General features: G+C 40.2%; 1 protein-coding gene across 1 annotated transcript; it reads left to right on the top strand.

The window, feature by feature from the left end:
- The first annotated feature begins 2418 nt into the window (after positions 1 to 2418).
- On the top strand, positions 2419 to 5372 carry LOC105536262 (protein SET-like). The gene is made up of 2 exons (XM_011975597.1): positions 2419 to 2471; positions 4928 to 5372. Exons 1-2 carry the CDS (start codon positions 2419 to 2421, stop codon positions 5370 to 5372), a joined length of 498 nt encoding a protein of 165 aa, XP_011830987.1.
- The last annotated feature ends 6469 nt before the right edge of the window (positions 5373 to 11841 follow it).

The following is an 11841-nucleotide window of genomic DNA, read 5'->3' on the forward strand; positions in this document are numbered from 1 at the left end:
ACATTGAAAACAAATGTACAATAAAGAAAATCAACAAAACCAAAAGTTATTTTTTGAAATGACTCATAACATCAATAAATCACTTGCAAAAGAAGAATAAAAACAGGAAAATAAAAAAAGACACAGATTTTAGAAATAAAAAGGAAATATTATTATAGGTCCTATGGGTATTAAGAATAAATTAGAGACTGTTAGAAACAACATAAGTCTATTTTTAAATTTGGAAATTTAAAGAAAATGAATAAATCCCTAGGAAATCAAATCTTAACAAAACTGACACATGAGAGAATGAGAAATCAGAAAAGCATTCTATCTATAAAAGAAAATTTAAAAGTCTTTCTATACAACCTCTTGGGAAAACTTTTTGCAGTACTGTAAAGCTGAATGTATTCACACACCCTAAAATCCTGCAGTCTCACTTCTAGGAATATATACTCAGCATAAAGGAAAGTATATGGACACCAAAAGACAGGTACAAGAATAAACATAGCAGCATCATTCTTAGTAGCAAATGAGAACAATCCAAACATATATCAGCAACCGAATAAGTAAATGAAAAATGGTAAATTGATTCAATAGAACACTATATAGCAATGAAAGTGAAAGAACTATTTCTACATGCAATAAAATGGATAATCATAAACATAATATTGAGGGAAAGAAGCCAGATGCAAAAGAATATGTATGATGTGACTACATTTATGTAAAGTTCAAAAATAGGCAAAGTAATATGGGATACTGGTCACCTTTGAGAAGGATGGAGGGAGTGGTTATTGTAAGGGTGTGTAAGACATGCTGGCAATGTTCTATTTTGATCCAGTTGGCTGTTACATGGATGTATTTATTCTATGATTATGCATTTTAATATATGTATATTATACTTCAATAAGAGTTTTATTTTTAAAAAATTAGCTATTATTACTTTGGTTGTTATAAGAAACTATGAAGGAAAGCTGTCAGGAGCCAAAGCAACTTGGGTGGGTCCATACCATAATCCTACTTCCTTAGACTCTCTCGCAATTATTTGTGGAGCCTGGAACAAGTGTACAAACGGAGGCCCAAATACCATCTATAAAAATACTTTAAAGTTATCATTCAGGCTAAGAGACTGTTCAATAAAATATGTCTTTATCCACCTACTTAGACAAATATACTTTTATAATACCCTGGAAGGCCAGGTTTGAATTTATAATTCTCAGGTTCAGAGCTGTAAAATGATGGCCTGGACAGAGGCAGTTCCCCAGCCCCAGCCCATGGCCCTCTCTTCCCAGTTCTGGCTCTCTGCAATGGGCCTCACTTGCATTTCTGTGGATATGCCATCCTGCACGTGCAAGCTCCTTCACATCCCCAGCAAACTGCTGCCCTGTGGCCACCCCTTGGGTCCAGGGACACAGAAACCAGCAGTGTGACCCAGCCTGGGGAAGAGACATCTGAAGCAGCAGCCTGCACAAGCTCTAGGAACAGATCCAGGGACATTTGGGCAGGGAGTACGGGGTCACGGATGACAAGAGCATGGTGTGAAAGGGTGGAGTGCAGGCCCCAAGTGGACATGTCCTTAGCCTCAAGGAGTCCTTGCTCTGGGTGGAAGGACACAGGAAACGGAGGGTCAGAGCAGACCAAGGGGCAGGGTCTTTTGCCCAATTTCAAAGGAAATTCTGTATTGTCTTTTAAAAAATCAATGATGCCCTTTCGGCCATTAGAAAAAGAGACAGAGGGAGACAAAGAGAGATTTTTAAGTAGAATGGGTGAATTCCACTCTGTGAACATATGTCCTGTACTAAGTGTGATATGAAAGCTAAAAACCTCCATCAGAAAATATCCTTATCATGAATGTGGGGTTTGTGTGTGTGTGTTTTTTCTCACAATGGTATCCCTAGAGCCTGGTGCCTTAAAAATCTCAATAAATATTTTACTAATAAATCACTCCCTGATAACTGTTCCCTCAGTTATCAGATGCCCCCTGCTTCTCACAGCATGTGCATCTTGCTGGTGCTGGTGTTCAAAGCACATGTATTTTGAACAATATTGAAAAAGGAATGAAGCCTGGCCCGCCCAATGGTCCTCTCTAGCACATTACAGAGATTGGCCTTTGGAGCTGAAAGCTGGACAGAATCTCAGTGATCCTGTAGGCCAGGGTGTCAGAGCATCCAAGCACCCCAGAAGCTGAATGCAAATGTCTGAATAAGGGCAAATGTTCATTTTTTTGAGGAGATGCACATAGCTTTCATGAAAATTTCAAAGGTGTCTATGACTCCCAAAATGTCAAGAGTTCTCAGTGAATCCTCTTATTTTATAGATGATGGGTATATGGCACAGAGAGGTGAACTCAATTCACTCTGAGCTCTATTCAAATCTATTGTTGCCTGAAGCTTCCTTCCACCACCTTATAGCAGAACTCATGCCCTCGGTTAGGGCGGGATGGGGGAGACTGTGAAGCTCTCCTTTGCAAGGGCTCTCAAATTTAGCCACGTGTTAGAGTCATCTGGATTTCTGGTATAGAAGGTGATTTTAATGTGTAGCCAGGGTCAAAACCCACTGGGTTAGAATATTTCACTAAAAAGTGTGTAATGGGGGTTGTGGGATGGAGTTTGAGTGCCAAACTCTGCTCCGAGTCTCCTAGCCCAGAATGCTGACTACAACAGTCTAGAGTTTACAAGGAAACAGATCTAAATGAAAAGCAAGTTCCACTTCGTTAGTGTATGGGCGGGTACTCAATGACCTCATCACCACTCATGACCTCATTCCTGGTACCCAGAGCTGGACCACTTGACTTCAGCTGGGAAACTGAAGTAGGGTTTCCTATTTCTTTCCCTCCAAAAAGATAGCATAACTGGTAGTATGTAACCCACCTGGCTTACCTAGGCATGCACAGGTGAAGATGCTGGCACAAAGATGTGGGGAGAATGGCTGGGCCTGTGGGGTAGAGCTGCCTCACCTCCATCACACACATGGCTACATGATCTCTTACTTTACCAACTGTACAGAAGAGAAATAGAAGGAAAAGGAGGTTGCCTGAGTCACATCCCAGACCTTCTTTGATGGTAGGGGAAGGGTAGGAAAGTCCTGAGTTTCTACAGGAAGGATAGAGTGGTCTTGACCATGGCAACCTTACTCACTAATGAAATGTAGTCCAATCAATATCTCAAGTTCATTAGATTAGCAATTCATCTCCTATTAGATAAGAGATGAGGAGGAAGTGGAAATTAGAAAGGAAAGAGAGTAGCCTGGCATGAGAGTGAGAAGAACATGTCACTTCAACTGCAAAGAGACAATTACAATGCAGTGATGAGAGTTAAGGTCGGGGTTTCCTAGGGCCATAGTGGAAAGATCTACTAACCTCATGAGGCTAAGAGTTAGTGGACGGTTTTGTGGAGGAGGCGACACCTTCAGCTGAATCCTAAAGAGTGGAAGTTTTCCAGATGGATAGGGGAAGGAAAATTAATTTTCACACATATTATGGCATAGAGGTTCTAGTAGCATGGTATTTGAAAGAACTATAAGAGTTGACTATGACTAGAATATAGATTGTGCAAATAAGGTATATTTGTAATGGGTTATTAAAATATAAGAGGCATATCAACCATTCAGTGAGTATTGTTTAGGATGAATAAATTACTTAGCTGGCCCCCAAATTAAAGACATTCTTAATTTTCTTGATTTGGAAAAATTCTACTGATCTTGACCAGTTTCTCTTTATTCACTAGAATCTGGATATTTTTTAAGGATAGGATTGCATTGAATTTGACTCAGTTAAGAGCCATAAATACAGCATCTGACTTCTTACAAATTCTGAATTCATGTATTAAATAAGCTTTCTGGGCTTGAACCTCCACAGGAGAATCTCAGAATGACTAAAAGTTAACAAATTGGCCCTGAATAGACACAGCATCAGAAGTGAAGGTGTCTTGTGCAGTTACAGACAAAGTGTTTTGGGATCAACTGTTGATTCAAACACTGGCCAAGGTCGCTTAGGAAGAAGTGTAAGGTGTTTAGAGCCAGGCAGGCCTGAGTTTCACTCTTAGCTCAACCATTATCAACCAAATGCATATAGGCAGGTCACATTGCCGCTCTAAGCCTTGATATCCATATTAATAATGTGGAAGTGATATCTATTTCAATGAATTGTTAAGAGGATAATCTGAAAAAATGTGAACAAACTGTCTTGGCCAAGGCTATTTTTATCGTAAGGAACAGGAAAGCACTTAAACTAATTCAACTGAAATCAAGGAATAAGAAATGAAATATAGCATCCTCAGGAGAGAAACCAGGAACCAAATTGTTGGAATCTAGGCACATGTGCCATCTCCCAGGAGCTACTGAATCTTTCTTACAACATCCTGTGTATTTCTCTGTGTACATTTTCCCTTCTCTACGCTGTGCGGACTGATCTCAGCTTTCTTCAGTTCCCTTCTGCCTCTCACTATTTCCCACTCTGGACTTTTCTACACTCCAGCTTTCCATAGGAAGTCCACTGGGTTAGTTTTTCTGTGTCTAGTGCCATGTTTCTGGGAGAAGAACTGGATCAACTGAGCTTAGATCCAGTGTTCACCCATGGTCCAGTGATTCGTGATCAGGATGTGAGACTGGACAAATGGCACAAACATGGCTCCAGGCCTACCCTTTCAGCCCTGTATGGGGATGATTCCTAGAGAGAGGGCCTGCAGGAGAGCAAACACCCCAAAACATATGAGCTGCAAGCACCTAGCACAAGTAGGAGCACAAAAAATATTAGCTTCCATCCCTCCCCACTCTCCTAATTCTAGCAGAGCAGGTTTCCATGAGGAGCCCATACACAAGCATGATTGTTCTATATTTTTACCTTTGCTTGGGCTATACCTCTTATTAAGAATATCCTAATTTCCACCCAAGTACTAACCAGGCCTGACCTGCTTAGCTTCCAAGATCAAACTTAATTGGGCACATTCAGGGTGGATGAAAATCCTTACTTTGAAAATAAAGTTCTCTCCAAAGAATTTCATCTGAAAGAGAATGGTGATCTATCTTCAAATTCCACTGAAATCAAATGGAAATCTGGAAAGGATTTGACGAAATGTTCAAGTCAAATGCAGAAGAAAGACAGCAGAAACAGGCAGCATGAAGAACTAAAGAGCTTCTTTACCTGGTTTATTGACCATTCTGATGCAGGTGCTGATGAGTTAGGAGAGGTCATTGAAGATGACATTTGGCCAAAACCATTACCGTACTACTTGGTTCCTGATATGGACGACGAAGAAGAAGGAGCAGAAGATGGTGATGATGAAGAAGACGAGGAAGGATTAGAAGATATTGATGAAGAAGGGAGTGAGGATGAAGGTGAAGAAGATGACGATGAAGGGAAGGAAGGAGAGGGGGATGAAGGAGAAGATGACTAATAGAACACTGAGAGATTCTAACTTTCCTTTTTAAAAAATTTTCTCCAGTCCCTGGGAGCAAGTTGCAGTTTTGTTGTTGTTGTTTTCTCTCTCAGTCACCCTATTCTTGAGGTCTCTTTCCTCAACTTATTTCGGGGGAAATACCTTGAGCGGAATACAATGGGAAGTCTCTACCCCTTTCTGCTCGAAATTCATTTTTATTGCTTACTATCTGAATAAAAACTGTATGGAATCAACACCACCGAGCTCTGCGGGAAAAAAGAAGACCCCGCTCCCTTCGCTCTGCTGGAAGCTGGAGGGTGCTAGGCCCCTGTGTAGTGGTGCGTATAATTCTAGCTTTTTTCCTCCGTTCCCTGTTGGGCTCAGAGAATACACTGTGTCTCTATGTGAATATGGACAGTTAGCATTTACCAACATATATCTGTCTACTTTCTCTTGTTTAAGAAAAGAAAAAGAAATGTAAAAACATGGGGTTATAGAAGGTCAGCAAAGGGTGGGTTTGAGATGTTTGGGTGGGTTAAGTGGGCATTTTGACAACATGGCTTCTCCTTTGGCATGTTTAATTGTGATATTTGACAGACATCCTTGCAGTTTAAGATGATACTTTTAAAATAAATTATCTCCTGATGATGACTTGAGCCCGGCCACTCAGTGGGAGAATCAGCAGAACCTGTGGGATCTTATTTGGAATTGACATTCTCTATTGAAATGTTGTCCCTGTTTATTTTTAAATTTTCTTTTTGTTTCACTGGAAAGGAAGGATGATGCTCAGTTTTAAACGTTAAAAGTGTACAAGTTGCTTTGTTACAATAAAACTAAATGTGTACACAAAGGATTTGATGCTTTTCTCTCAGCATAGGTATACTTACTATGACCTTCCAAGTTTGACTTGTATAACATCACTTTCAAACTCTGTCACTCTAACTTCCTATTTTTTGATACGCACTTTGGAGGATGACCTCAGGGTTATGTGAATTGAGTAACAGGATTTGAATCAATGTATTAATATCTCCATAGCTGGGAAATGTGGGTAAAATTTGCCATTGGTTTCTGAAAGTATTCACATCATTTGAGATACCAGATTGCTGAATACTTTCTGAGTATATTCTGCCCTTGATTTTTATTTCCAAGTGTAAGTTTTTAAAATTGGCCTTTTACTTGGATATAAAGTAATAGTGCCTGCCACCACCATCCAACAGACCTGGTGCTCTAATGCCAAGTTATACATGCGACGGTTGCTGGCATATCTTCATTGGCTATATAAAATGTGGCCAAGAATATAGGCTTTCAGAGTAAGAAGTCTGTGATGGTTAGCAGTAACTGTCCCTGCTCTCTGGTATAAAGCTCTCAGATGTGACTATATGAATCTGGGTGGGATAATGGACTCAGCTCTGTCTGCTCAATGCCATTGTGCAGAGAAGCACCTTAATGGATAAGCTTTTCAATGCTGTAAATACAGTAGCTGAAATTAAATGCCACTTTTTCAGAGGTGAATTAATGGACAGTCTGGTGAAATTCAAAAGCTTTTTGATGTATAAAACTTGATAAATGGAACTATTCCATCAATAGGCAAAAAAGTAACAACCTATCTAGATAGATAGTATGTAATTTCTGCACAGGTCTCCGTTTAGTAAACATATCACTGTATACTGATCAGGAATCTTGCTCTAGTAAAGAAACATAAAGATTTTGTTTTTTTGGGAAAAAAATAAAAGAATATCCTGTTATGGCCAGGTGCGGTGGCTCACGCTTATAATCCCAGTACTTTGGGAGGCCAGGGCAGGCAGATCACTTGAGCGCAGGAGTTCAAGCACCAGCATGGACAACATGGAGAAACCCCATCTCTACTAAACATACAAAAATTAGCCAACATGGTGGCTACTCAGGAGGCTGAGATGGGAGAATTGCCTGAGCCCAGGAAACAGAGGGTGCAGTGAGCTGAGATGGTGCCACTGCACTCCAGACTGTGTGTCAGAGCAAGACCCTGTCTCAAAAAATATATATAAAATAAAATTAAAAAAGAACAAAAGAAAGAAAATAATATCCTATTTCCTATTCCATCCATCCATCCATCCATCCATCCATCCATCCATCCATCCATCCTTTCATCTCTATCTTTTTTCCTACCCTGGCAGGCCCTCTTTCTCCAGGAAATCTTCCTTATATCCTTAACATCTTCAGCTACCCTTCATCTTCCTTATTTCTGTCAATTTGTTAGAGTCTATAACACACAATTTAGCACTAAGTTATCTAACTTTCTCTCAATCACTTTGAAGATGTTGTTGTTTCAACTGGATTATAGATTTATTCAGAACAGAGAGTGCCACAGTGCCACACACAAAGAGGAACAAAGAGTAAGTGTTCAACGAACAAAGAAAATTACAGAACAATAAGCATTTTATATCTAGAAAGGATCTCAAAAAATAATGAAGTTTCATCTCCTTGATTTCAGAAGAAGAACTGAGGTCAATATAGAAGAAACACCCTTGGTTGATGAAGTAGAAAGAATAAAATGGAGATTCAATATTATAATATATTTACATGTAAAATATATGTTTATATATTTATAAAAATTATATATTATTTGTGTAACAGAAGAATTCTCCCCCATCATACTGTGGAATGGTTGTTGGAGGATCATGATACGTTCAAGCTGGAAGGGAACTTAGAAGTGACATAAGACACGCAGTTTAAGTTTGCAGATGAGAAAACTTTCTCCCAGGAAAAAGAAAAGATTTATCCAAGATCACCCAAGTTTTTAGTGGTAAAGCTGGGACTAGGATCCACACCTCCTTCTTCTCACTCCTGTGATTATTTTCTGCACTCCACTGTCACCAAATTCTTGCTTTAAGCTTCCATTCCTCCCTAGACCATGCACCTGACATTAGGGTTCATTTGTCCCTCACGATTTTAGCTCTATAGCATTTGTCCTTAATCATTCTCTGCACTATTTTCCTTTTCAGCTTCTTCTTTCTCCTGTCCATTTGTATTTACCTCTGCTCACTTTGTCCTTGCTCTGTGAACTATACAGTTGGCCCTATCTCCTTGGCTATCACCTTGATTCTGCTCCTCATCTCTTGGTGTAAATACCTTTCCCAGTTCAGCCTGGTCTCAGCACTGGGTATCACCTACTCTTGACTAATTCATGCATTGATTTAACACACATTTACTGTGTATGTCTTCTGTGAAAGTTTCTGAATGAAGAACACTTAGTCTCTATTTAATATGCTCACAATCTAGTGGTGAGAGAGAGATTTTTAAAACAATATGGTAAGCGTGTTCATCTCAGAGCTTTATTCCTATGGGAGACCAAAACTGAGTAAGGAATGGTGGGAAGGTGACAATCAGGGAAGACTTCCTGGATGTGTTCCCTGAAATGAGGCATTAGGACAGATCAGTGGATATGCATTAGCAGATGGGGTAGTAGAGTGGAGGTCAATGAGGATGCAGACAGAAAAAAAAATAACATAAAGGCATAAAAACATAAAATAGCAAGGGGTACAAAAGAATGACCCTGATGTTTTTCAAGGATAAAAAGGCAGGCGGTAGTATGGGCTAAGCCTGGAGAGATGGGTGAACCACATTGGGAAGGCTTTGTCTTCGAGTTGGGAACTTGAACTGTTGGGATTTAGGGAGCTAATAAATGACACCGCATTCCCTGCCTGAGTTCTTAATTGAGAGGAACCCCAAGGAGTCAGGCAGATGGAGGTTAAAATGTCAGCTTTACTACTGATAAAACAATAAGCATGGCTTAGATTTAGCCAAATTGCTTGCTAACACTTCCCAGTACTGAACTTAATTCCTAAAATGCAGGCCTCTCCTACAAGGGCTGATAGGTTTAGAGCTGATGATAATGCTTTACAAGCATCTGGCCCTGAGAGTGGGGAGTGGGGTAGGGTGGGGGAGAGAAGAGAGCTGAGCCAGCTCACCTCCTTATCTTAAATTTACCAAGCAGATAAATCACTCCTCCTCTGGGGAGAGAGGGCAGAAGTGTTACTCTAATGGTGGTCCTTCCACTTGGAACATGAAGCAAGAGGGGAAGGAAGTTCCTACCTAATACAAATCCACCACTTACTGAGCACCTACTGTACACTGCCATGCAGAAGGCCCTGGTTCCACAAACTGGAACCAGACAGAATCAGAATTAGGCTGGGAAGATTCTCTAACAGAGTAGGTAAAAAGACCTGGGAGCCCTTTGTACCCAGTGCTTGCTGTTCACGAGAAAACGACAGAGCTCTTAACATGAAGAATTTTTAGAAACAGCATTGTGTATACCCGGAACTCCTCAGAGATAGTCTCACTTCTAATATCACCCAGACACTGTTCTTTCATCAGAAAGGCCTCTTTGGCATAATGTTTATTCTGACTAAAACAATGTGACCATCTGCCCCTCCTCACAATGGTTGTTATTGAGGTGAGAACACAAATACAATCCTGTCACAGCCCATAATGGCAGGGAACACACCTGCTGCTGGGGGAAGTTCTCTTAGGGAAAGAGGATGGGCAAGGTGGCACTATTAAGCAGGTGTTGACATTAAGAACCTTTAAAAAGCACCTCTTCTTTCCCTACCTTCTATTTTAGCATTTCCTTGAAAATTTCTTGCCTCCTTTTGTAGAACCCTAGAATGTTAGGACTGAAAGAAACCCATTGAATCTGCTTCTCCACCTGTGCTTGAGAATAGCTTCAGCATCTTCTCCCTGCAAAATGGCCATTGTCCTCTGCTTGGATGTGTCATTGACAAGAAACTCACTAGCCCTCATAGCACAGCACAGCACAGCACAGCAAATGGCTGATGCTAATCTAGACGGGGCAGTGCTCTCTATAACCTGATGCTTATACTCTTTGTTTTTACTTTCCATTTTGCTGAAAATTTTGCAATTCGATATGACTGTGGAACAAATAGACCTCTGCTTTAATACTTTACTTTTTTGCTTTCATGTTCTTTTGTCAGGTCTATGACATTTCCAATTTTTATGATTTTTTTTTTCCTTCTGGGATATTCAGACATTATTTTGGAATATTGAGGGAAAAACACTCTCCCTGCAAATCTCCTGACATTGGGTTTATGTGGATCCACAATCACCCATTCTATCAACAAACTGTCCTGACTTTAGGAAGGTTCTTCCTGACTTTGAATATCAGTGGCCTCTTTGTAATTCTCATGATTGGTCTTAGTTATAGAGCTAGAGACATACATGGTAGGCTGGTTCTGACATTCTTCTCATCTCTCCAGCAGACCACACTGGTTTATGGCTTTGACATTCCTCAGATGCTGAGAAATTCAACACAAAAGTGCATCTTCTGAGCCCAGCCCTTCTGTCCAAATACAACCCCCTGGAGATCCACATAGAAACCAGACTAGATGTGGACTGTGCAGGCTCCTTAGTTAGGAAAGTGTTACAGCCAGAGCACTATGATACCACATTAGAAATCTTCCTCAAAGGAAGGACTGCATGCCCAATATCTTTCACACATGGCCATTTAGCCAGTTACACATTCACCTAATCCAGACCTTACATCTCTATCTAATATGTCATATTCAAGGAGACCCTGATAATCCATCTACACCATAATTACAGTAGAGATGGAAATCAAATAATCTGCGTTTGGATTCTAATACAACCACTTGTTTTCTGTTGTGACCTCACATGAATGTCTTAGTGCCTTTCAGTCTCTGATTTCTCATTTGTGGATTGAAGATACAAATATTTCCTCCCTCTTAGGATTATTGTGAGCATTAAATGGAATACGTATATAGTTCATGAGGTTAGCAGAATGTAGTGCTTACAATTACCCTTTGCAGAGACAGACTACTTGGGTTCAAATTCCAGTTCTACGGCTAACTTAATCTGTGACTATGGACGAGTCACTGAAGTTCTCAGAACAATAGTTGCCTCATCTAGAATATGGGAATAGTACTAATATCCACTTCACAGCGCTGTTGTAAGCAGAAGCTTAAACAGTACTCACAGAGAGTTTAGCGGAGTGCCTGGAATAAACACTTGAAAAAAATGAGCTAAAAAATTCCTGATACATAAAGATACAGAAATATTAGTATTCTTCCTTCCTTCCCTTAGTCTTTCTAGCAAACCCTTCAAAAGAGGAAACGACATGAAGTTTAATCATAGTGAACCCACGCTGACAGGCTGTGAGCAGCACCTCCTTTTCTGGAATACTAGTTTTCAGTATAACAATCTTGGCATTTGCTCATAGTGACTCAATCGAGCTAGGGAAACATAACTACCCAGATGAAACCATGGAAGAGCCATAAGTGCAATAGAAATTTGGAGACGAAGCCATCAGTCTTCCTAAAAAGTGACATTTGAGTTAGTCCTTGAAGTGGATTTAGTTCAGGGGAGGGCCAGGAAGAATAACATAAATAAAAGTCCAGAGGAGAAAGTACATGGAACATCTGGGTGGCAGAAAGGGTGTTTGTAAGGTCTGGTGGAAAATAAATATAAAAAGAAA

This window comes from Mandrillus leucophaeus, unplaced genomic scaffold (assembly GCF_000951045.1).
Source record: "Mandrillus leucophaeus isolate KB7577 unplaced genomic scaffold, Mleu.le_1.0 Scaffold157, whole genome shotgun sequence".
NCBI lineage: Eukaryota > Metazoa > Chordata > Mammalia > Primates > Cercopithecidae > Mandrillus > Mandrillus leucophaeus.

Coding starts and splice junctions, on each gene's coding strand:
- LOC105536262 (XM_011975597.1), top strand. CDS start 2,419: ATGGGGGAGACTGTGAAGCTCTCCTTTGCAAGGGCTCTCAAATTTAGC. Junction 2,472..4,927: donor GCTCTCAAATTTAGCCACGT/GTTAGAGTCATC, acceptor GGGCACATTCAG/GGTGGATGAAAATCCTTACT.